Below are 26496 nucleotides of genomic sequence, written 5' to 3'. Positions count from 1 at the left end.
ACCCAGCTAGGGAGAATGTGCCATTGTCTGCCAACAAGGAATGCTCTCCAGAGTAGACAGTCATGTGACAAAGCTTCAGAGCGCACACAGTCTTCTCACCCTTACAGGGAACACAGCAAACGCCTCCTTGCATGCTGATGGAGACACTGACATTCAGTCATCACTTCTGCAGAGGAAGCCCACGAGAAGAATCGTGTGCTTCACTCACAGTCCAGCTTGAACTCTGGGAATTATGGCCAGAGTTTTTCAACCACAAGAAAAACCTACTTCCACAACTGCATCAAATGCAGCAGCTACTGCCACGGGCAGAGGATTAAGAAGCTGCAGCAGGTTGCTGTTAGTGGGACAGGAAGGCAGCCATGGTGAGCACACAATGCTGACAGTTACAGCAGAAGGTGCAGTGCTCGCTGTGCCTAACAGAAATGGTGAATGCGTCAACACTAAGAGCCAGGAGGCTGGGTGGAACTGTGGAGAGCCTTAGGAGTTAGGCAGGAAAACGTCCAGACTGAAAAGCACAGAAGACTCGGAGGGGAGTGGCGCCTGCCCAGTAACCCTAACCTGGCGATGGAAGAGGAGAGTCAACAGAGTGAGGCTTAGACAACCTGCACCTCAGGCCGCGGCCCAGGCCTCGGGGGAAGACCACTGCAGACTCCGGGGAGAGACGAGAGGCATCTGGGCTTTGAGGAGGGCAGTGGTTCCAATTTAATCTAGGGCCGTGGGCATGGCCACTCGTGCACTCTACACTGACTACCTCAGAAAACAGGACGAACACGAAAGATTCATTAATATTACAAAACATCAAGCCAGATGCTGAGCCCACTAACGCAGAGTAGCAATCTGTGGGGGACAAGAGAAGCCAATTTGAGAGGACACAGAGGGGGGGCATGGAATCCAACCAGCAGCAGCCATTAGACATTTGGAATCTAAGATGCACAGGACTCGGACCACGTCACAAGTCTGGCTGTCCTTGAACTTGCTCTGTAGACCAAGCTGGCCTGGAACTCAGAGATCTGCCTCCTCTGCTTTTTTAGCGCAGGGATTAAAAATGTGAGCCACTGCATCTGGTCTAAAAATGATAAATTTTTAAAAAGAATTTTACCATTTGGAAAACTGAACCAAACCTGAGAAGATATTATGCTGTGATAAAATTACAATATTATGATAGGCTCTGCCATTGTAGCATGTTATCAAACACCATGGTCTCAGTAAGTACACTGATAAAAAGGCTTCAGGAGCAAATCATGAAGCACCTGGAGACGCTACCTCCCCACCTGTCAGTATGAAACATGCTTCACTTTTAGCATCCACAAAGGGGCCAACAAACCTCTTCACACGGAGTTTCCACTCTCACTGTTCTTGCTAACTCCCAATTTGCTGTCCTTTGTGTGAGTCTCTAAATACAGGTTTCTTTTCCAGCCTGAGTGGGACTGGCTACCAGGGATGCGTTCCAGAAACATTATAAAAAGATCACAATCAGAGCTGGTGGGATGGCTTGGAAGTAAGGGCACCTGCCACCACGACTGACAGCCTGAGTTCAAGCCCAGAACCCACACGGTGGAGCAGAAAACTCAATCGCTGCAAGTTCTCCTCTGACCTCCACATTCATGCCACACATATGAACCTCCCATCCTGCCCCAAGAAACATGTATTTTTAAAAAGCTACATTTCTTATAATCCCATTTATATAGTCTATATAATAAAATTGTTTTAATTTTATGGTGTGTGTGTGTGTGTGTGTGTGTGTGTGTGTGTATGGCACACATACGAGGCCAGAGGTCAATTTGGTGAAGTCCGCTCTCTCCTTCCACCTTTATGTGCTTCTGGGGACTGAACTCAGGTTATCAGGCTTGCAAAGCAACTGCTTTTATGAACAGAGCCATCTGCCTAGCTCCATAAAACACAATTAGAGGGGCAGAAATCAAGCTGGGTATTATAAATTGGAGAAAGACTGGCTTTAGACAGCTCTGAGGAAGTTTTAGAGTGGGGGAAAAATGTCCTGTATTTCAGTTTGTGACAGTTAGAGAAATCAGTTAAAAGCCAGTAAATTGGACCCAGAAAGTTTCTGTAAATAAATTATAGCACATATAAATCTTTTAAAAATACATTGCAAATTAATTAATGGCAATGCTAACATTATATAATAATTTATGGGATATGGACAATCTGTGAAACAGGAGATTAACAGTGTTAAGTATTTTCATTATTAAGCAAGAAGAATGAAAATAACACAGTTGAGAAGCACAAGAAAGCCAAGTTTCTGGCAGTGCAGGCACTGGGGGTGCGTGCTGAATCCACGCCCAGCACTGTCCAAACAACACAGCCAGAAAGAAAGGAGGCAACAGGACACACACTGATCTACAGGATTTGGAACACAGCAAATGTACTATAAACTGAAACACATATTGAAGAGAGATGACTTCATGCCAAGAACATCCAACAGACTCCAGCAGCGACCACAGTAACGGGAAGTGCTCTCAGGACACTTCCTGGAGAAAGTTCTGACTCAGGTGGACTTAGAGCACACTACATGCTCTCAGGAAATAGGAAACTTCTGTGACTGTTCGTAGCTGCTACAGAGCAGGAGAGAGAAAGCACTCAGTTCACTTTATTAAGACTTTGTAGCCCCAACTTTCCTGTACCAAAGCCCAGGAAAGGAAAAGTCCACAGTTACACATTCACGTTACCCTCTCTCATGCTCCACGTATTCCTTCAGACCCCCTCCTACTTTTACGTCCTATTATGTGTGTAGCTTGTACAAGGAACCAAGGCTGCTAGGTGCTCATGATCTCCCTGGTCACGTCATATCGAGAAGCTCAAACTCCTACTGTGCCCTTCAGAAAATGAGCCTCCTGATAACTCCATCTGTGGAAGGCAAGGAGTCTCCGTGCAGGGGTTCTTGACCTTCCTGATGGTGTGACCCTGTAATATAGTCCTTCATGTTGTGGTGACTCCAACCAAAAATTTATTTTCACTGTACTTCCTAACTGTAATTTTGCTACAGTTATGAATCATAAGGTAAATATCCGTATGTTCCGATGGTCTTAGGTGACCCTTGTGAAAGGATGGTTTGACCCCAAAGCAGTTGTGACCCACGGGTTGAGAACCACTTAAGCCTCAGAGCTGCCGTTGTTTTTACGCTCTTTCAAACACGTGGCTCACCGGGTGGGAGGAGGTAGAGGTTACAGGGAGGGCTCTGCAGCTGACAGCAACTTGCAGAAGACCTTGTTAGGCTCTGCTCACTGGGTGTCTCACAACTTCCTCTAAGGCCAGCTCCAGAAGGATCTGGTGCCTTCTGGCCTTGGAGGTCACTTACACTCAGAGGAACACACATTCAACTGTCTGATAATGGACTGAAATACACACAGCAAGACAGAAGTTTACAAAGCTGTCACTCTGGTTTGAGTCCTTCTTTGGAGGTTTCATTTGTTGAAATTTAAGCCTCACTTTGAAGTGTGAGGGGCAGAAACTTGGTCTGAGCACAGTGCCATCCTGGCTCAGGCCATTAGCATCTTCTTCTTATGTACTGTGTACCTGAATGTTCTCCTTACTCCACGTGTGTGGTGTCTTATTAGCCAGCAGCTTCAGATCCTGAACAGCAAGCCTCTTCACTGCTTTCCTGGGGTCACTCTTCAAATACTGCAACAGGAGCTGAATCTACAAAGACAGCAAAGTCCCTCTGTCAACAGCATGCTTCCTGAAACTGTCAGTGGGGGCCAGTGCTACTTATCAAGTCTGGTAGATTACATCCAGGACTCCCTGCAGATCAGAGCCCTCACTGTTACCTACAGACTCAGATTTGGACCTTTCTCCTTACACACAAATGTGCCATTAAACCTGTAAGCCTTGAGCAGAGAACCTGGCATTTAGGGTATTCTATCGAGATCCTGCCATCTTTCTGTGTTCTGATGACTGTGTTCAGTCTGGACTCTTCAGATGCCTCTGCCTGCTCTCTCCCTCATATCTATGATAAACCTCTCTCAACCATAAAAAAAAAAGTCCATCCTTCCATCCTTTCTTTTCTACCAACAATCCTTCCACACATTTACTAATGCCTCTTCGCCCTCCAGAGCTCACAAGAATAGAACTCTAAGAGAGACCTTAACATTATTAAAACTTGGGATTGCTTCTTATTTTTATCACAAACTAGGTATGTACATTTACAAAGAATAAGCAGTTAAAATGGAAATTACCTGCTTGGGTGTGTCAACCAGTGAGGAGGCTGAAAGCAGAGTGAAAGTATGCAAAGACACGATGACCATTTTGGTGGAGGGATAGGACGTGACCAGCTGCTGTAGGAGCTGGCGGGCACTGGAGGCCAAGATGGCATCATGGTGCATGTGCTGCAGGATGGGGATCAGCTTCAGCTTCAGGTCCACCGGTGTGGCCAGCCCTGGACACAACGAGTTGTTCATGTGTCTGACTGCTACTTAATGTTACCTCAGGTTTCTCTGAGACTAAAGGTCTGACCTTAAAAGTTTCATTTAAAAACAATTGTGCAATACATCATAATGGTTACAATAGTCAAGATAATTATAGTAGAACTAATCAGTAGCTTTATCAGAAAGTATAGTTATAAAAAGTGCTGTATTAGTCAGTCTTTGGAGAACGGGTCTATGTAGCCTGGGCTGGACCAGAACTTGCTACCAGGCTGGTTTTGAACTCATAGAACTCTGCCAGCCTCTGCCTCCCAAGAAAGGCTTGCACCATGTTTGGCACAGTAGGGTTCAGCAAGATGGTTCTGCTGCCTAGTTCCTGTCCCTGGGCTCCAGAGGGCTTTAAGAGCTACTGGGTCTTGAGCTACGTTAGCCCCTAGAATGTGATACCTGTCGCTCTGTAAATGGCTCCTTCATAGAAACTCCCCGTGAATGATCTTAACTCAACCAGTGCGCCTGTTCCCAGGTGAGACCATATGTACCACAGCAGGCACGCAACAAATTCCTGCCCTGGGGGCTGGAAGGACGGGCCAACTGCTAAGAGCACCGGATGCTCTTCCAGTTGACTGGGCTTCCTTCCCAGCACCCACACGGTGGCTCACAACCTTCTGGAGTTCCAGCTCCGCAGGGTCTGATGCCCTCTTCTGGCCTTCCTGAGCACCAGGCATGCACACAGCGCAGACACACATGCAGGCAAAACACCCTCACACATAAACGCAAAACAAAACCATCAACACAAACACCTGCTCAGTGAACGGGGGATGCTCTTCCTAACGTCTCAGTGCTAGCATCTTAGGAATGCCATTTTTGGTGGAAGAAAAAAAATTTAAAAAGAAGACAAAGGAAATAAAAGGGGAGAGGGTAAAGCTGGATCTGTCTTGCTCTCTGAGTGAGCAAATTCTCTTTACCTTTAAGCTCCATAAAAACACAGCTCTCCTAAAGAAACTCTACTCTAGACAGGCAACACAGCACAGGAGACTCAGGACCAAAAGGCTTGCTACTCCTTAGCTGTACAACCTCGAATAATGACTGAGCTCCATCTCCTTTGTGTGGAAAGCTCTAAGTCATCACCAAGCTGAGTGGCACAGCAGTGCCAGCTCTCAGAAAGCAAAGGGAGCAGTGGCCCTGGGAACTGTGCAATGAATGCTACAGGCGGAGCTGCCTTTACTAACGTTGTCAAGATGACATGGGGTTAACACTTGAAATCATTCAGGGAAAACTAAGACGTGATACACGATCTGATTTTAGGTGCAGGTAGAAATCTCAGGAGGGATGCTATCAGACAACTGCAGAGCTCCTACTGGCACTGCAGTCCTCTCTCTGCAGCCATGCCCAGTCCCTCCTTCATTCTTACTTCATTAGGGCTCTGTAATCAACTCAGGTAGAGCACAAGTCCTGCTGCCTTCCCACCGCTCACCTTGTTGGGACTCTCTCCCTACAGGTTTCCCACAGCACCTCACACATCCTGTCTGCACCTGTCTATTGCTCACTCACCTCCCAAGTAGACCTCAGGTTACATGACAGTGAGGACCCTGCTTCATGTCTATACCCTAGGCACCTCAGGCATTTTTGACATACAGAGGATATTTAGCATTATTATAAATAATGACTAGCACACAGTACACACCTACTAAACACAAGCAACCATTGTTAACAAGACCCTGTTAAGTCTCTTCACATTACCAAAAATATACATACCTTGAATCATTTCACTGATTTTGTTACAGATTCCCACAGCAAAATCCCTTTGAAAGAGAAAATTAAAACAGTTGGCAACAACATAGAGAATCAAAGAGGGTTTTTTGGGGGGAAGGGGGTGGACCGTTGGTTTTGTTTTTTTGAGACAGGGTTTCTCTGTGTAGTCTTGAGTGTCTGGGAACTAGCTCTGTGGACCAGCCTGGCTTCAAACTCAGAGAATAAAGGCCATAATTAAGGTTCGTAAGTGCAAAGAACACAATCATCACAGCAGCAATACTTCCTTACGCCTAGGCCTCCATCCAGTCCTGCACTGAGGGAGAGATGCTCAGCAGTGGGTGCTGCTTCAGGCTGAGTCTCAGCAACCCTCTGTGAGAGAACCAAGGGGACTACTACAACATACACTTGAGGACACATGTTAACATGCAAGTTCTGACGACACAAGCACAGCCAATCCCTAGCACTGAAGTGGCTTACACTGAACACTGACAGACTCTTCAAAAGCCAAAATACTTAAAAGAAGACATAGTTTGTGATCCTAACAGAAATATCACCCAATACCAAAAAACCCAGTGACATCAGCACTTGGGAGAAACTATCATATGATTTGGGAGACAATGTAATCAAACTTGGCTTATGCAGCCAAACTACATGCTGTGCAGACATGAGGGCCATGCAAGTCTAAGTGAAGCCCTCCCTGCTGCTAAGGCGATTCTGCGATCTTAAGTCTCTAGACGTGGAGACTTCATCTCCTATCCATCAATGCAATGTGTGCCTTCTGTTTTCTACAATGTTCTGCTGTTTTGTGGTACTGGGAACCAAATCCAGGACTGAGGAAGCCTTCTACCACTAAATTGTATCCCAGCCCTAGAAATGTCTTGGGTGACGAGCTTCATTTATAAATATGTCTGTGACTGACCCAGCAAGCTCTGAGTTCCTCCAGTATACTTGCTTTATCCTAGGTTACCTATGCTGATCTGTATAGCCTCTATCTGTATAGATATCTGGTATACCTACATAATCTATCAGCCAGTCCACCAAGATTTTGGTATCATGAACTTTCCCTGTGTCAGTGCAAAAACATACCGAGTTGCCTAGCTTGGGCTAAACAGCTGCCTGTTCCTGCTTCCACAAGACCACAGCTGGACTTGTTGGCTGCTGCCACTCCCTCACACAAAGGACCAGGGAGGGCTATGGAATACTTGAGTACCTCACCAACACTCCCAACCAGTTAGTTACATGTAATTCTGCCCATGTGGCCTCCGGGTCTCAGGGAGGGGCTGGGTCATGTGAGGAGAAGACTAGGCTCCACCTGCAGGCATGGGAAGCACCATCCTCGCCTGTGCACACTCCTGTCAACAAGCCTTCACCCGCCAGGCACTGTGAGGAAGCCAATGAACTCGGTGGTTCCTCAGTTACAATACTCTGGCTGTCAGCTGTCACTGGGGCCTTCCAGGAGGGACAGGTGTTGCCTAGTGTCACCAGGGAGACTTCTTGCAGCATGGGCATACTTTGCTTTGCCTCAAACATGTGTTTGTGTAATACCCTCTTGCAAAAAAAAAAAAAAAAAAAAAAAAAAAATTAAAATATGTATCTGCAGAGTATTTTTGTTATACTTAAGGGAAAATCATTGGTTTGAAGGAAAAAGACTTGTCTTCTCAGGTTGTGGTTATACTATAGATGACAAGATGCTGAAAGCTGGGGTTCCTAACTCAGTCTAGAGGACTACAAAACTCCAAGTAGGAAAAACAAAACATGTGACCACACAATTCCTTGGCTGGACAGATGCTAATTTATTGTCTTCCTTGTTGTAAAGACGGTAACTTACTTTCTTACTCAACAAAACACTCTGACAAAGAATTAAGGTAGCAGTGACCGTTCAATTACTATGTTGAGATGATTAACTTAGAATTCAAATAGAAGGGCTGAGTATTTTAGTGACAGACAACTTGTGCCCCTCACCCTCCGGAGAGGTGGCTCGGGGCGAGAATGCTGCTCTTGCAGAAGACCCAGCTCTGGTTCCCAGAACCTACCCAGTAGCTGACAACCACCTCTTTACAACTCCAGAGCCAGGGGATGCAATGAGCTCTCCTGATCTGTGGGGTCTCTAGGCACAGCTCTGCACATACATTCAAGCAAGGGTTAACTGGCAGGGTGCCACAGCCACACGAGCACGTGCATGAGCTGAGAGACTGACAGCGCACAGAGCACAGCCCCGTGCGGCAGACGGACCACGCACAGCCAGCTTCCAGCTGGGGCTGGGGATCTGCACCACGTCAGCACCACCCAACTGAAGGGCATTTTCTCTTATGTAAAGTCTTGACAACAAACACGTTTTTCAAAATCAGTAACATTTGTTTTTATCTCACGGTTTATCCAGGTATGATGACGTTGGCACCATCCCTTCCTCGCTCCCTCCCTCCCTCCCTCATGTTTGGTGAAATAACACCCAGTAAAATCCTGATGAGGTGGTAAGAATCAAGGCCACAGCAGCAGCTGTACTATGGGTCATGAATTCTTCCTTACTATAAACTCATATCAAAAAGAGAACACAAGCCAGCTGTATAGAATGTTCTTGCAAAACTGAAATTACTCATTGTATTACATTTCAAAACACACAGCGGCATACTTCAGACACAGTACCAGAGCAACTGTTTGCGTTGAGATATAAATAGTATGTCTTCCTGGGACACAGCTACTCAGCCTTGCCTATCAGCCAGAGAATTGTCTTGGAAGATGATGAGTTAAAGTCAGCATGCAACTTTAGGCAAACAACCGAGACTCTCTTATGACAATTACAGTGCTCTAGTTTTATCAGCAAAAGCTACAATTACAGAGAACATACTTGTTCCCAGGAGTAGAAAAGTGGTGGCGGTGTTCTCAAATGCAGTCCTTATGTGGTGGAACACTGGAAGACCCGAAGAACACAAGTGAGCTAGTGCTTCCTAACAGACCACCTCAAAGGTCCTCAGTCAGCCATGAACCTGGGACAGCTTCATAAGCCCTCCGCTTTCCACCACTATCTGTACAAGACTGGACTTTTTTTCACACACTTTAATCAAAATAATGTATTTTGACAAACGTTAGTGCAGAAGTACATAAATGAGAATTTAGCCAAGCCTTAAAGACGTTTGTAAAAATGTTAAGGCTACCCTTCTCACAAAATTGTTTGTTTGTTTTGGGAAAATAAGCACTCCTATTTTACACTAACATATTTTGGATCTGTTATTCCTAAAGCTTATATTTAATTATCAGCTCCTTAAGTTTCTAACGACGTACACATCTGTAACACGTTTGTTTTTAAGAGTGTGAAGGCAGGCCAGATGTGGTGGCACAGTTGGGAGCTAAGGCAGGAAGATCTCAAGGCTGAGGCAGCCTGCACAAAGGCAGATCCTGTCTCAGAGCCTGTCTTCTTCAATACCCGGCCTTGGCCATTCGCCAGCTCCTTGGAGCGGCCTCGTCCAACAGACCTGCTCAGGCAGCCCACTGGACCACGGCCACAGCAGCACACAGCTAACAGAGCTGTTGTTGTGGTGGTTGTTTTACTGTAGGAACAGGTCCAGGAATGGAGTCCTACAAGAACTCTGAGTATTCATGGGAACACTCCAAGAGAACAAGACAAGAGTCTGTGGCCTGTTTCTTCAAAACACAGAACGTTCTTGGGATGGTTCCGGGCTCCTCCCAGGTGTAGCTGAATTTACTTTAAACTGCTCATTATTGCTTGCTGCTGTTTTTCAATTAAACGTTTAAACTATCCTTTATGTGCCTCTATGGAAGAACTTGCTTTTGCCACGTGTGAGAACTTTACTCAGGGGACCTTTCTTAACCCTTAGGGTATAAGCTGTGAGAGGCTCTGACTAAAGCTGGCACTGCATGAGACTTTCTTCCGCCTCATAGCGGCTCCACTCTCTCAGTTCCCATTGCCTCTAGAGCAGTGACAGTGGATGTTCAGTAACTACCTCAACACATTTTATAACAATTCCAAAGTTTAAAAAAAAAACCCGGTTTAAGCCCTTTGGGCTCAAAAAAATGCAGAGTAGGAGCCTGCTGACTTCCCCCCTTTTTGGTCTAATAATAAATTCTTGCTGTCAATACTGAAACTGCTGAGACTAGAGTCATGTGGTGCCCTAGTTGCACACCCAGGCCCCGCCCCACGCCACGTCAAGCTCAGCAGCAGACGTTCCTCCTTACAGCAGTGGGTTGGTGCTGCTGGACAGCACCCCTCTAACGAAGCCAGGGCTCTTTAGTTGGTGACTGAAGAGGACACTGCTCTGACTATGCTCGCCTCCCCCCTGAAAGCACCGGAGCTGACCAGCTCCTCTGTGAGCCTAGCCAGAACACGCTCTTGTACAAAGCACCATCTTAACCTTTTACAGCAAGTGAGATACAGCACAGATTTAAAAGTTCTCTTTCTTTTGCCTTTTGATATAGGGTCTCACTATGTAGCATGAGCTGACCTTAAACTCTCGGAGATCCACCTGCCAGTCTCTTGAGTTCGGGGATTAAAGGCATGTACCACTATGCCTGGCTAAATAAAATGTTAAGTTTCATTTGGCCAGTTACTCTGATTTCAGCAAGATCTAGAATGACAGAAATAACAGAAATCCACCATGTTGGTAGAGATACATAATCTCAAGCAAGGTCTTTAGCTCTTCAAGAAGAGATAAAAACTCATCTAAAAATTATGTATTTTTTTAACTTAAACTTTGATATGTAAGTGCTTCGGGCTTTCCTATTATACTAATCTGGTATTATGTAATACAAATACATATGTTATTGAAGGATAGTGTTGTACGGTAATTTTCTCTGAATTGAAACAGTCTGTCCCTAAGACTACTTAAGACTTAGGAAGTAAGCAAAACTTACAAAGCTCAGTAGGCGCACAACTGGCAAGTATCAGGAAGTTCCCGAAACTCAGAAACTTCACAAGCCACCTCTTCACATCACATAAAGCATAACTGGCTGGATCTCCTACTGGCTCAGGTACAGGATGCTCCAGGGGTGCAGCTTTCCTGAATCACCACCTATGCTGGGGTGGGCTTTTTGGTGATGCAGCTACCTGTGAGCCATCTCTGCTCTTGTAAGCAATCACTCACTCGGCCTCCCAATAAACTAGTCAATGAAACATTTTTTTGTCTGTCATCAGTGTTCATGTCTCCACAGGAGGAGTCTGTGTTGCTGGGAGTCAAACCCAGGGCCTTGTACTTGCTAGACAAGGACTGTTCACTGAGCTACATCTGGAGCTTCATAGACTATTAATGTGCATGTTACTGGTCATCAGTTCCATAAAAGAACAAGCAGTTTCTGTGATACGTGTCTTCATTTCCCAGATGGTACAGAAATTCCACAGCTGAAATAAAACCAGCCTCTGATAACAGCACAAGAAATGAACTAAAAATAATCCTCCTACCTACATTTAGTCACTAAATTATCTATCCAACTTGAGAAACTGAACGGAGAAAACTGCTTCTGGAGCCACTGCAAGTCACCCTGACAGTGTTCACGAGGACACCTGTGCACAGCACAGTCCTAGGTAAGACAAGTTCTCCCTGTAGCAGTAACTCACGCTTGGTAACAAAACAACACAAGCTACAACAGAAGCTGGGAATCGGGGTGTTTCAGCACTTGAGGGTGTTTGCTGCTCTTCCACAGGGACTGAGCTTGGTTCCTAGTACCCACGCCGAACAGCTCATCACCACCTCAATTCCAACTCAAGGCAGCCAGCCCTTGTTTTGGCCTCAGCAAACACACACATGCACGCAAGCATGAATGCAGACAGACAGATGCATGCATGCATGCATGCACGCACACACGTACACACACGTCTCTATTACTGCCATACTTGCTAATTTGAAGAGTAAAGTTTAAAACTCCACACTTAACTACTCTCAACTTTTCCAATGAGCAGTCCTGGAATTCTAGAGGTATGATAGGAATATATGAAGAGAACATACATATAATTAAGGTTGGAATAAAATTAGGATTTCAAATTTTATCCAACATTACACAGGTATTTAAGCAAACTGTTGATTCATTCATTCATCTGATTATAAAATTAAAGCTCTCTGGGCAGGACATATGCTCAGTCCTACGTGAGACAGTTCTATCAAACCCAACAAGGGTGGGGAAGGACAGGGCAGAAGGAGTGGTGAATGCTGTCTTCTGGACGCGGCACCGCCACTGCATGCACCAACTCGGAGCAGCTGAGGGGGCCTGTATAGGCCCTGCACAAGGACAAGCCACCAGCACTCTAACGTGGCCAGGGGAGCTCACGAGAGGCAGCGCACACTCAGGAACACGAGTCAAGTCAAAGGGAGACAGAGAAGCACTGAGGGCCTGGGGGAGGTGGGAGGGCTGGCTAGAGCCAGATGCCGGTGTAACATGTCTGAAGCTAACAATTGTTTTAAAGTGCAGATAGAAACAAACCTTTAGCTATATCCCAAGTTGCCTATTCCATAAAAGCAAATACTTGCCATGTCAGTATCAGCATAAGCAGCACCCTGAAGCTGCCAGTGTCCCTTGTTCATCCTTAGCCAAGTTCTCAGGAATTAAGTCGACTGGCCAGAGGAAAGCACGTGTTTATGGCTTCCCATATAACAGTCTCCAAAACAAAGTTAGTTTTGGCTGTCAGGGAGTGACACACTCCATTACTGATAAGCCCCACAAGGGAACGACACTAAGCTCAACATTCTATTTGAGAATGTATGGGGCGGGGCTGGGTGTAGTGACTGACGCCTTTAATCCCAGCACTGGGAAGACAGAGGCAGAGGCAGGAAGATCTTTGCCAGCCTGGTCTACAAATGAGCTCCAGGATAGAGAGAGCTACAGAGTGAGAGCCTGTCTCAGAAAACAACAAAATTATGGGGCCAGAGGGATGAGCCAGTGGTCAGAGCACAGTTCAGGGAATCCGATGCCCTTTTCCTGTGTCTACAGGTGCCTACATGCATATGGCACACACACACATTAATAAAAAGAATTAATAAATACTATTAAACTGCAGAGATAGCTCAGTTGGTAACGGTCTAGCTTGAGGACCCGAGTTCAATTCCTAAAACCCACACTAAGAAAAGCCAGTCATGGTACGCCTACAGCGCCAGTGCGCGGCGTCAAAACACAGTCCCAGGGTGGAGGCGAGTAGGGGGTTCTGAGTGTTTTGGAGAAAACGCCAAGACAACAAGAGTCTGGTGACCTCAGTTTCTTCAAAACACAAGCGTGCTCGTGGACTGTGTTTGAGCTCCTCCCAGGCGTGGCACACGGGAGTGCGATCACGTCAGCTGTGGCCATTCACGCAGCCGTGCAAAACCGCGCCCACCACATGCGGCTGTCCTTGTGGCTGTGCTCTTTGCTCCACGTCCTCTTAGCCCGCAGAGTGTGACCGACTGATGCTCTGACTAAAGCTGGCTAGCTCGTGTGACTCATCTCCACATGCGGCTGTCCTTGTGGCTGTGCTCTTTGCTCCACGTCCTCTCTTAGCCCCCAGAGTGTGACCGACTGATGCTCTGACTAAAGCTGGCTAGCGCGTGTGACTCATCTTCAGCCTGGCTCTCCCAGGTTCACTCCCCAACTAGAGCCCTAACGCGTGGGAAGGCAGAATCAGGCGGATCCCTGGAGCCTGGCTGGCCAGCTTGGTAAGTTGCTGGCCAGTGACCCTGTCTCCAAACAGGTGAAGAGCACCTAAGAACTATGACTAACCTGGGAGTGTCCTCTAGCCTCTACACACATGTACACACGCATGCAGGCATGCACCCACACATGTACACATCCACACATGCGCACACACACACACACCTACACTCTTCTACACACACACTCTTCTAAGACAGCAGTGCAGCATACAACATCCTAAATACATCAGTTTTTTTAAAAGATTTACATATTTTATTATGTATACAACCTTGTGCCTGCATGTACACCTGAACGCCGGAAAAGGGCACCAGATTTCATTACAGATGGTTGTGAGCCACCCTTGGTTCCTGGGAATTGACATTGTGACCTCTGGAAGAGCAAGCAGCGCTCTTAACCTCTGAGCCCTCTCTTCAGCCCCAAAGTCAGTTTTATTTTAAGTTATTATGTTGGCCAAACTGTGCCAAAGACAATCAGAAAGTTGCAATTTTGAATCATGGATGTTTTTGTGGAAGGTTATTCAGTAGACATCAAAGCTACCGAAGGCAGCTTCCACACACCAGGCGAGGAGGGCCTTGTCTCTTTGGGCCCAACATCTGCATTTTCTTTCCCCAACATGGTGTAAGACTTTTGGAAAATGGACCTCATAATTTACATATTTACATATTACAGATAGTGGTAAGTTACTCTTTAAAAAATTCCCACGGGAGCCAAAAGGCCCATGCTTACTTGGACTGTGCAGAAAAGTTCGCAGCCGCAAACACAGCAGCTTCAACCTCTACATTATCATGGGAATCCAAACTCTGCCGTATACTGTGATGGGCGTTCTTCCTTTCGGGGATGATTGATGCCAGACTCCCCAGCATCCTATAGACAGAAGCCAAGGAGGAGAGGACAGTTAACCACAGGCAGGACAGAAAAGGGAGGCAAGCTAGATTAACAACCCAGAAAGTTTAGGGTCATTCTATAAAGTTCAGGTAAAGAATGCCAGGTGGTGGTAGCACATGCCTTTAATCCCAGCACTAGAGAGTCAGATGCAGGTGGATCTCTGAGGTCAAGGCCAACCTGATCTACAGAATGAGTTCGAGGACAGCCAGGGCTACACAGAGAAACCCTGTCTTGAAAAACCAAACCAACCAAACAAACAAACAAATAGAATGAGTAACATTGGGAATCCAGCAGTGACCCAGAAATAGTAAAACAGCTCACGTAGCATAAGCTAAACTTCCTGCTCCTCTCCCAGCTCCCCCTTCTTCTCTCCCTCCTTGGCCCTGGATTGAACTCAGGCAAGTGTTCCACCATAGAGATACATCCTGTCTCTACCCTGCCTCTGACACACACAAGCTACATTTCTAGAAAACTACCTTGAAGTACAGCTCAAGGATCAGAGCAGAAAAGAACTTCTGAATTATTAAAGCACCCCAATATCAATACAGGAAAAAAAACAAAGAGCCCACGTTAACAAAGTGTTAGGAATACAACTTCCCTGCTATCAAGCAGAATCACAAAACGTAAGCCTTCCCAGGCTTTTCCCACATCAATAGATACCAGCAGGATGTTTTTTTAAGCTACCGCATCAAGAGAAGATTTTTCCTGGAGGTGAAGGGTGCCCCCTGCAGCTCATGCCAGTGTCTGCAACAGTGAGGAAAGTACAGCCCTGAAAATGAATGGGCTAGAGACAAGCTCAGTGGGTACCTGCCGAAAGCCTCCAACCTGAGAGCAGTCTTTGGGACCCACAGTGGAAGAAAAGAACTGAATCCCCAAGTCTGTCTTCTGCAAACACATATAATAAAAAAACGTAAAAAGCAAATTAAAAAAAATGTAAAACATTTAGAAAAGTAAAAATGAATGTTGTTTAAACAAAAACCACAGAGAGCTTCAGAAATCCTTTGTGCAGAAAGCAGCAGGCCACCGAAACAAAGCCATCCTGTTCCCACAGTGAGCGTCAGCATCCTCGGTAGTGACCTCCACCTTGACACATCCTCACCTTGACACTTTACAGAGATGAAATTCCTGCACAAAAGCAGTTGACTTCCTCATAAGCAAGACAGATGGCAGGCATGGTGATGCATGCCTTTATCCCGGCACTGTGAAGGCAGAGGCAGGATCTCTAAGAGCTGAGCGCAGGCCCCAAGCCTGTGCGGTGAGACACTAATCTGGAGAAACACCATAAACTAGGTTGCTTTAATTTGTATTAAATTTCAAAAGAATAAGTGAAACTGGCTGTTTCTTACAAGAAACAAAGCATTACTATTAATCTAATGCCCTACCAGGAGGGACCAGCATAGGCCAAGAGCACCGATGAGGCCAGCGTGTGCCACAAGACGCAACCCGCCGGTCACCTTCATGCCACTCTTTAACACTTCCTGTTTCCAGAGTTACCACTGAAGACAGGGCAGAATTCTGTCTTTAAAATATATCTCTTTTAAAACTTACTAGAAACTGCCAATTATATTGGCAGCAACAGTTAGTATGGGCCCGACTGCTGGAACTCAGTGACTCAGACTTCACATGGAGTGGAACACTCAAAAATGGTGTCAGAATATTCAAACTGGACACTCTCTTCTGGCCTGCAAGGGCCAGGCGTGCTTGTGGTACACGCACACATACAATCACGAACACATCAAAATCTTTTTGACTCTCCTTTTCTGTGTTAGTATTAACATATCTTGCTTTCTATCAATCAACTATCTGACTGAGACGCAATCTTCCTCAACTTTCCATTCTAGAAAAAGGTCTCAATCATTCATATGTAACAACCTTTGTGGTTTTTTTTTTTTGAAGGACAGGGTTTCTCTAGCCTGCAGCTTGCTATATAGATAAGGCTCTCCTCAAACTCAGATATCTTTCTGCCTCTGCCTCCCCAGTGCTAAGACTTCATGTCTTAATGTCAAATTTCCCATTGGTTATAGTCTCTGCCCTCCCAGCCTTTTTCTTTGTGTGTGTGTGTGTGTGTGTGTGTGTGTGTGTGTCTGAGTGTGTTGGGAATTGAACCTACTGTCTCAAGTATGCTAGGCTGGAGTTTTTAGAAGGTAACACTCAATAACATTTTTTGTGTCTCATATAGCTCAAGCTGGTCTTAAACTTACTGTGTAGGCAAAATGACCCTGAACCTCTAAACCTCCTCCCCTAACTTCCGAAGGGCTGGGATTACAGGTGTGCACACCACACCTAGTTTCATGAAGTGTTGGGAACTGAACCCAGAGCTTCAGTGGTGCTGGGGCCACAAGCACTTTTAACAAATCAGCGGCATCCCCAGCACCAAGAACTGGCTTTAAAATATCATATGACATTTAACTTAATCAAAAGGCAGGAGAACAACAAAGCAACTAATTCTGAACCGACGCTTGACCCTGAAAAAAGAAAACTCGGGGAAGTAGTGATTTTCTGCACCTTCTGGTTAAAAAGAGAACTATGTGGGCAGGAAAAGCCACAACAAAGAACAATAATTTAATTAACTGAGTTTCAAATTTCCCCCCTAGTTATACAAGCAAAGGTGAAAGAGAATGGAGCCAAGCACGATGCCAAGACATGGACTCTCAGCTGCTCGGGAGGCTAACATAGGACTCCCACGTTCAAAGCTGACTAGGGAACTTCACAAGTTCAAGGCTGCCCTGTACTGAAATCCACCCAGTTCTGAGACTGGAGCTTCGACATAATGGGATGCTTGAAACACAAGCAAAGCAACTCACAAACCAAATAGCACCACAGATGTTAACCTGATTTACAGACGAGGACGGTTACCATACTTTTGCAGTCCTAGTGAGAAACAAGTCCTGTTAGCTACATCATGCCAGCTTAACCATCTACGCTGAGTCCTAGCAACACAGTACCGGAGGGTGATGGCTCTCGCCACAGGGTCGTTACTATGGATCACTGAGAACACCCTCTTCACAAACTCGTCCACATTCAGAATCTTCTCCAGGTGCTTTTCACTCTGCTGAGTCACTTTGAGAACACACAGCCTCAGGAAGTTGTTTCTAATTAAAGAGAGAGAAAGAGAGAAATTAGCTCAGTCTAGGAAAGGAGTATGTTTTGTAACCTGGGGTCAGAGAACTCCTATCAGCCAATGTTTCGGAAGCGCCACTAAGCTCTGCATGTGGGAGATCTTGAACAAAAGCCATTGTCACAGCTGTAGCCCTGCTGCAAGATGCCCGACACCAGAGCATCTCCCCAGAACAGACCTGACCTCTGGAATCACAACACGGCCATGGGGCGTCAGGCGATCCTCCTTCACCTGACACGCATGAAGAGAAAATAGGAGAGAGAAGTAGGAGAGCTCAGAGCAAGGAGAGAAATGAGGAAACGGGCATTTATTCAGAGCTTACGTGTTTCAAAACCTGCACACATGTGTACCTCAAGTTACAAGTCAGGAAATTTCATAAAACAATCTGTAAAAAGACTAGGTTTACAAAATACATATACAGAAGTAGAATAAGGCTGTTCTGACTTAATTTATCTTGTTCCCTAAAGAAATAAGTACTCTCTGAATTTTACTTTTCATTTTTGCTAAAAATGTTATTAATTCTCATACCAAAGTGCAGTGCAAAGCAATATGCATCCACAGAGAGTAACTAAGTGGCAAAAAGTCCTAATGGCCTAGAAGAAAAGCCAAATACAAAACAGAAACACAAGCAGCATGCCCCAAAGGACACTGAGGCATTAGGAGCACTTACCCAACCCTGAAAACATCCGCTAACTTTAGGAATGCTGAATTGATGAGAATGGGGAACGGGTACTTCTGGAAAAGCCTGGGAAATCGTACAACAGCTTCACACTGTTCCCCAAGTTTGCCAGAGCGCAGACCTATTGAAAAAGCACAGGAGCTAATTACAGACTTGTAGCCCCAGGCAGAACCATTGAATACTGACTTATCACACAGCAGGACAGCAGTTATTCAGCGATTAAAAGTAGCACCTCTACACTCCTGTTCAAAACTGAAAATGGAAGGCTGGGAAGATGGCAGATGCCCAGAACCCCAACCACAGGAGGCCAGGCAGGAAGACTGTAATTTAAACAAAATAAAGCAGTTGATAATCAAAATAAATGAAGACTGCATCTATAGTGGTTACTTGGCAGGTGGTACGGCAGCACTGTGATCATACCGCGTGAGAAGCGGAGGCAGAGTCAGTTCAAGGTCATCCTCAGCGACAAGCAAGCTAGGGGCCAGTCTGGGTCCTTAAGGGTATCGCAAAACACAAATAAATGCCATAATATAAAACTACCTCAAAAGCAAAACAAAATGGGCCCCAAACAAATAAGTAAATACCTTAGTAATTTCATAAGCTAGCACTTTTTTAAAGCTTTTATCTCAGGTGTACAGCTGAGTGGCTGCCAGAAGGTGAATCCCCGGAGTCACAGCTGCTGTGAGCCTTCCAACTTGGGTCCTCTGGCAGAGCAGCGAGTGCTTTTAACTCTGCGCCATCTCGCCAGCTCCTAAACAGATTCTCTCAGACACACAGCAATGAAAAAGAAACACTTTCTAAACTGCTGAAGTTGATTAAGACTATTCAGGAATATAAACCATCAGTGAACTTTAAGGAACTGAAGTCAGATCCTAGATAATCAGGCTGAGGCAAGGGGATCACAGTTCAAGGCTATCCCGGGGCTACACAGCACGTACAGAGCAGCTTGATCAAGTCCGTAAAGCTCTGCCTCAAAGGTAGCCGGGAAGAACAGACTGGGGCTACAGTTCAATGGCAGAGCACTCTCAAAGCCCCCCTTCAACCCTTGTTACTATAAAAAATAAACTACAGCAAGCAAGCAAAAGACACATACAATTTATGCTCTCTGTCACAATGGAATTGATTAGCCATCAGTAAGAGAAGAATGTTAAGAAACCTTCTAAGTATTTGGTAATCAATTTTCTGCTAAGTAACCCACAGGGGAAAGAAGAAATCAGAAGGAAAATAAGATAATTTATTTTTAGTTGAAGAAAATGACAATATAATTTGTGGGTTATGGCTAATATAGTATCTCAAGAAACATTTACAGTATCAAATACTCATATTAGGAAAAGAAGAGACTCCAATCAACAATCCAATATAATCTAACAACTGTGGTGGTTTGAAAATGAGTGTTCAAATCTTTGATCCCTAGTTGACAGCGCTGTTTGGAAAGGATTAGGAGGTGTGGCCTTGCTGGAGTAGGTGTGGCCTTGCTGGAGGAATGGTGCCACTGGGGTGGGCTTTAGTGTTCTGCCTACTTGTATACATGTGTGCCATGTGCCTGCAGTGGCCACAAGAAGGCATCGGGTAAAGGCTGTGAACAAACAATGCGGGGGACTAAACCAGGGTCCTCTGAAGGAACAGCCAGTGTTAACTGTTAAGCCATCTCTCCAGCCCCATAAACTGTTTTCAAAACAAGTGTTGGAATTTCTTAGCTGAAATCAGCAAAGGTTACTTTGTTGACTGTATAGTTAATCTCTTCAACATTTTTAAGACTGAACTTCTTGGGTTTTGTTTGATTGTTGAAACACAGTCTTGTTTTTCAACACTGTTCTGTCACTCTGCAGACCTGGCTGCCCTCAAACTCACTAAATACGAGATCAACCTGGAGTGACTATCCTGCTCTGCCCCAGGCCCTGTGTACAGGTGAGTCGCCACACCTGCCAGTCAAGGCTGCCAAGCTTCTAAGAATACCTAAGCTAGACTGCCAAACTGGTTAGATGAGGATAACTGCTGTTGCTAAGAAACAAGAGGCGCTATGGCGAGCTCTGTCACTTAGGACCAATGCCGCTGGCACTGCTGCTACCACAGGAACCATGAGCACTCCTGGGCCTTCTCTGCCATTTCCAGCTGCTGAATCAAAGCGTGCATCTGACTGGCAGGGCTATCAAGTCTATGCAGTTCTTGAAAGACAAGCTACAGAGTTTTTGCTTCTGCTTCGACGAGAAGGGCCTCAGATTGGCCACCGCACAGGGCTAAGATACAACTAGGACACACCACACAGGGCTAGAATCCAGCAGGGCAGCGGCACATCAGGAACAAGACCCTTTGTTCAGACCTCAGCACCGAAGAACTAAACCAATACAAGTACACACCAGAAGGCAATCCACAATCCACAGTTTAATAAACAGACAACCACACATTCACATTGTATTTAGGAAGCAGTCAATTTAGGACATAATATTCTTTCCCAAAATTTCAGAAACAATTTCAAATGAACATGCTGACATATAATATCGCAGAATGCATATGAGAATACTGGTTTAGAACAGAACTCTGAGATATGTCATAATTTGCTCTGTAAATTATAAGAATGACAGTCATACGTAAATGTGAGGTTGTGGTTTCAGGAATCGGATTTCTGGGTAGTGTATTTGACTTGGTCCATCAGTGGTCACCAGCCACTGCAAAGTCCATGCTCCCTCATTCAGCCTCAATGTGGTGAGCTAGCCTTTGCCCCAGTTCTATATAACTTGAAGGTTCACTTATCAATGCTGGCAGACTCAATTAGTCTGGTAATAAACATTCTCAAGAAAAAGAATCTGACTCCATATGGCCTGCCCACATGTCCACTCTCAAAACCAGCAGGTATGACATGGAGTCCGTCACCTGGCACATACAAGAGGCTGAGGCCCTTCTCTCAAGGGCTATGGAGTAATGTCCTCACCCTAACACCAGTTACATCCGTGTGGACACGGGCAGTCAAAAGAGATCTTTTTCACGGGGGTGTGTGGAATTGAGCCACACCTCCAAGGGAGACAGAGGCAGGCAGATCTCTGCGTTTGAGGTCAGCCTGGTCTACAGAGTGAGTTCCAGAACAGAGCTACACAGAAACACCCTGTCTCGAAAAACCAAACCAAAACAAACCGTTGAAAATCATCCTTGGCTTTAGGGAGTTCTGGGCCAACCTGGACTTCATGAGACCCTGCTGTAAAACGTGAGAAACTCCTACCCACAGCAACCCCACACAAACGTTCACTATTTGCTTCAAAGTCCCTAACGGCCCAACAGGCATGTTCAAGTCAAAGGGACTAAAGCGAACTTGAGAGCAGACCCTTCCAGCTCTCCACAGGTTACACACTGGCTACAGTTACCAGGAAGTGTAGGCCAGCTGTAAAAATCTTTGCAGCGCGTCGCAACAAAGGTTTCACAATAACACCTGAGTTCTTTATGCCTAACTGTCTATCCTTGCCTTCCTTACGCACGTCTAGAAGTATCGAAGTACTCCTTTGGCATTTAATAAAGGCATCTTTTGCACACCACTGCCATTTAATATTTGCAACAGCGCCGCCAGCTCAGGGGTACTGTGCGCACTTTGCAGACAAACCGAGGCTAGGCAACGTCGCCTTCCATAATCACACCAGCAGAAATGCGATTCAACTCCTAACCCAAAATCTCTTAGCTTCCTGTACCAGGGAAGCTAACTCGTGGAACTTGTCTGCAGACGGTGTGCACCCAACCGTGCTTTTCAGATGGTGTCAGCCACATGGAACTGGCAGTAGCAGTCACAGAAGACAAACAGGCATACAACGCTCAGCTCACAGAACCGTTTGGCTCATCTCCACTGAACGCTTTACAACATAACGTCAAAAATCAGTATCTTTAGGATTTCTCCCATTTACGGTTTGCGAACTCGGGAGACAGTGCCCCCAAGTGGTCAAAGGCGTCCTCTCTGGGACGGGCCTCAGCTACACCACGCAGGGCCACTCCCGCGGCGCGGCCGGCGCCAAGGCGCAGCTCCCAGGCCGGCAGCGGCGCTTCCCGCCCCGCACATCGGCGCATGCGCCCTTCCAGGCTCCGGCCGCTGCCTCCAGGCGGCGCCGCCTCCCGCAGGCGCTTCGCCCGCTCGCCTCCGTCCAGTACCTTTGTCCAGCTCCATAAGGGCGGAGTTGGCGTCCAGCTCCTGCTCGCCGTAGCCGGCATCGGCCAGGAAAGACTTGGCGGAGTTTGCCGCCATGACCCGAACAGTTGCTGGCCTCGCCTGGTCACAAAGACTGCAAACTCTGGCCCAGCACCGCCATCTTCCCCCGCCGCGGTCTCGCGGATTTTTCCCTCCGCGCGCTGTCAGGCCGTGCACGCATGCGCCCCAGCCGCCCCGCGGTTCGCGGGCGCCTCAGGGGGGCCCCCGCGCAGGCGCTCAGGGAGCTCCCGAGCCCTGGGTTCCCGCGGCAGAGCGAGAAGGGGGCGGGGCCCGGGAGGGGGAAGCGCCTCCGAGGCGCCAGGACGCCGCGGCGAGAGCCAATCGGAGAGCGTGACGTCAGTTTGGCGCGGAGTTTGGCGACCGGGGCTTCCAGTGGCGGGAGTTGGAGGCGAAAGCGGGTCGCTTCGCGGAGGGCGTGGAGCGCGGCTCCTGAGCAGCTCGGGGGCGATCTTCTCGGCGTTTCCCTCGGCGGAGCCTTCTCCTCGGGCCCAGATGCTCTTCCACTCGGTGCTCCGCCAGCCCCAGCTCGGCGTCCTGCGGAACGGTGAGTAACGGTCCTAACGGCGCCCGCTCGCCGCGGCGGGAACCACCTCCCCGCGGCGCGCCGCCTTGGACCGCTGCCGACTCTGGGCCTTGAGGGCCCCCGCGGCCAGGGGAGTCCTCGGGAGCGAGGGCCGCCGCAGAAGACCGCGCTGCGGCTCCCTCGGGACGCCTCCCGCCCTGGCCGAGCTCCTGGGGTCGCAGCGGAGGCCGAGGCTGGCACGTTGCGCTGCCCGGCGCCCCCGACCCCCGGCTGCTTACGTCAGGGTCGCGCGCTGACCAGGGAAAGCGTGCTCGTGTGGCCGCGGGTGGGCCATGCCGGGGAGCAGCGCCCGCGGCCCTTGCAGAGCTGCCGCGGTCCCTGCAAGTCTGCGGGGACGCGCCAGCGCGCGGCCCGCCGTGGAGAAGCTCGGTCGGGCGCGGGGACGCGGCAGCTGCTCTCACGGCGCCAGCCCCCCTCCCCCATCCCCGCGGGGTCCGAGAAGTTTAAGCTACAGACTGAAGGATGCCCATAGCCACTCCCACGAGGTGACCGCGGGTAGGGCACGGAAGGGTATTGTTCCAGATGCTTTTTGAGGCCCGCGGAAGATCCAGAAAGGGGATTAACTTTTTTTCGCTTCACGGTGGAATTCGGCCATATTCTCGTTATAGCATATGGAAAGCTAGCTCGTTGTGTGTCCTTAAGCTAAATCTTTGAAGAGTAGGCCTGAGAAAACAATGTTGGTTGGATGGAAACCCCTTAGCGTCTTGCTGCCTTCTAAAACTTTGTATTCGTGCTTTCTTCCTGGGAACTCCTACAGTCACGCTCTGCCTCTTTCTTTCTCTGCTGGAACTTGACCCAAGAAACTTCTTCCCCTGTTAGGAATGGCCGCCATGCACATTGTGAGGTGGTAAGCTGTCTTTGGAGTTACAGCACCTGAATTTCAAGTCCGCCTTTTTTTTTTTTTTTTTTTTTTTTTAATGTAACCAAGGAAGGCTATTCAGACTTACTGTGTGACACATTTTCTGTCTATCTGTCCACTTTCCTATTTGTAGATACTCAGATTTCAGTGGTAGGCACAGGAATTCACTTTTCCCCTCTGAAATGTGTGCATCTCCAGGGTTGTGTACCACCCGTGGTCACTTAGTCCACTCCTGTAGATGATTATAGTCATACCTAAGGATTCCACTGCTGCCTACAGCCTTAATTTCTGTAAAAGCTGTGGGGGTTGATATTCAGATTGTCAGGCATCTTACATTCTCATGCCGCAAACTCAGTTGGCTTTGCCCCAAAATCTGTTCCCTACCTTGGGGAATGACATTATTTTAAACTTAGATAGCCAGCCAAAGCCTGAGAGTCACCCAAAGATTCCATGTTCCTTGTTATTACGTGATCAGAAGGTCCTGTAAGCTTGCATCTATGTCTTCATCCCCACTGATGAGCTCCTCCACACACTGAATCTGTTCCCTCCACTGGAACCTGGTACTTTACTCCTGGCTTATAAAAGTGGGCTTTTAGTTTTCTTTCTCCACTGAAGTTTGAAAAACATAAATATAATGGTTCTTTTGTGAATTTTTGAATTCGTACCTAAAGGTTTTTAGAATATGCTTAAACATGAAAATCTATAATCTCTAGCCTTATTGTGACTGTTAGCATCTTAAGATTAAAAATGCTATCATAACCTTTTAAATACATCTGACACTATAGCAACTTGGTAGTCAGGGTCTCTGCTTTTTAAAATGTGAGTAAACGCTTTAAGTATTGTGGTGTGTTTTGTTTTTTTTTTTTTTTCATAGTTGCCTTTTCTTTTGAATTTATTTCTATCTTCTTTCTCCCCCAAATTTATGCTATTATAATTTAATGTATCCTTGAAAAAGTTCTTATCACCCTGTCATGCCCTCATCAAAAAAAACATGCAAAGGGCTGTTTTCTGTGGTTTTAATACCTGTGAATCCTGAAGTTAATGTTTTAAGCAAAAAGAAAAATTTTTATTGAAAATACATCTTTTAAAGAAATGGATTTAGGTATATATGGTACCTAATGGTTTCCATTGTCTCCCAGTTAGGACTTCACTAATTTTTTTTTATATTTATTTAAAAATATGTAATAGACACAGGTTTATCTTGCAACAATGCAGGGTGTAAGACAGGCATTCGAGAATTCCTTCCTTTTGTAGAAGTAGAGGAAAGCCTTCTCAGACAAAGCGCTTGGGAAACAATGTGTGGAAGTGGCTGATGTTGAGACGCTGATGCTCTGGGAACGCGGGGCCGCGTGTGTTTGTGAGCACGGGCCTTCGGCTATCCACTGACGGAAGAGTGGGATTTTTCCCAATGAGTCTTGGGGGATGGGGAACACTACAGGTTTGTGTAGCATGTTGAAAATCCACACGTGTTGTGGGGAGCTGCAGAAATGGTGGAGTACGGAGGGATTGTTGAATAAGTCACTTTACACACTAAGATCAAATATTAGTTGCAGAAGAAGTACTGAGGCGGAGTTGAGGAACTAGCTTAATTATGAAAATTTCCAGATCACACATTGTAGCTTCAGTTTTACTTATTTGATTCCTCTTTAAATTTGTCTGTTATAATTAGTGTGTTTAAAAATCGCACATCATACATGTACATTTACATCTTAATATATGCAGCCTTTAGTTTTCAAGTTTTTAGATGGGTATTTGTGAACCTAACAATCTTTTAGTGGTGTTCGCAGTTTACTTCTAGTGACGCTTAATATTGAAATTATGGAGCAATGTTCCCAAGAGCAATTATTAAATCAAGATTAAGTACCTTTTCTCCTTTATTCTCATTCCTTCTCAAACTAGATTTTCTGGAGGTTCTGTTGGGCTAAAGTGTCTCCTCTGTCCACTTCTTTTCTTATACTTTGCAAAAGGAAGGCATTCTCCTGTCCCCATCTAATACCTTCCGTTGTCTCAAGAGATACAAACTTTTGGGTGTCTGTTACGGATTCTTAAATAAACAAAACTATGGGAATTGGTAGAATAGAGAATCAGATGTGAGTTGGACATCTGCAGCGCTCTCAACTTGTTAGCTCCTTACTGCATCCCATCCTTAGCATTTACTTGTTGACTGAATGTTTTTCTTACTGAAGCTGAGCATGTTAATCAAAAAAATCAGAGTTTTTGAGTGCTAATATGTTCAGAAGCTTCAGGATGCCCATCCAGTAAAATCTATGCAAATCTGAAACATTTCTTGGCCTCAGGTATTTTGGGTAAGAGTATTCAACCTTTATTTAAAATGAATTAACCTACATGTTAATACAAACCAGATTTTGGGTGATGACTTACAATTTGGGACCGTGATGTACATTGGAAGGTTACTTTAAGAGACAAACAAAAAT

At 46.3% G+C, this 26496-nt stretch overlaps 2 protein-coding genes across 6 annotated transcripts in view; one reads left to right on the top strand and one right to left on the bottom strand.

Moving 5' to 3' along the window:
* Ints7 (integrator complex subunit 7) overlaps positions 1–22876 on the bottom strand; it is a 50244-nt gene extending 27368 nt beyond the window's left edge. Inside the window, exons 1-7 of one of the 4 annotated variants that reach the window (XM_021626159.2) lie at positions 22562–22876; positions 18428–18557; positions 17585–17731; positions 14481–14618; positions 6132–6178; positions 4191–4390; positions 3532–3654 (exon numbers count right to left, since the gene is read on the bottom strand). In XM_021626159.2, coding sequence (XP_021481834.1) covers positions 3532–3654; positions 4191–4390; positions 6132–6178; positions 14481–14618; positions 17585–17731; positions 18428–18557; positions 22562–22655 — 879 coding nt within the window. In that variant the 5' untranslated portion in view covers positions 22656–22876. Of the gene's footprint in view, positions 1–3531; positions 3655–4190; positions 4391–6131; positions 6179–14480; positions 14619–17584; positions 17732–17935; positions 17989–18427; positions 18558–22561 lie in introns of those variants that run through there. The other 3 variants (XM_060364930.1, XM_060364931.1, XM_021626162.2) reach the window with 3 other exon arrangements.
* Dtl (denticleless E3 ubiquitin protein ligase homolog) overlaps positions 22842–26496 on the top strand; it is a 42333-nt gene continuing 38678 nt past the window's right edge. For both annotated transcript variants that reach the window (XR_009584700.1, XM_021626163.2), the window contains exon 1: positions 22842–23163. Coding sequence is in view for 1 of the 2 variants with exons in the window: in XM_021626163.2 (XP_021481838.1) it covers positions 23112–23163 (52 nt within the window). In the remaining variant the exon portion in view is untranslated. The remainder of the gene's footprint in view (positions 23164–26496) is intronic.

This window comes from Meriones unguiculatus, chromosome 11 (assembly GCF_030254825.1).
Source record: "Meriones unguiculatus strain TT.TT164.6M chromosome 11, Bangor_MerUng_6.1, whole genome shotgun sequence".
NCBI classification, from domain to species: domain Eukaryota; kingdom Metazoa; phylum Chordata; class Mammalia; order Rodentia; family Muridae; genus Meriones; species Meriones unguiculatus.
The sequence above is the reverse complement of the archived record's forward strand: the minus strand, read 5'-3'. Positions and strand labels throughout refer to the sequence as shown.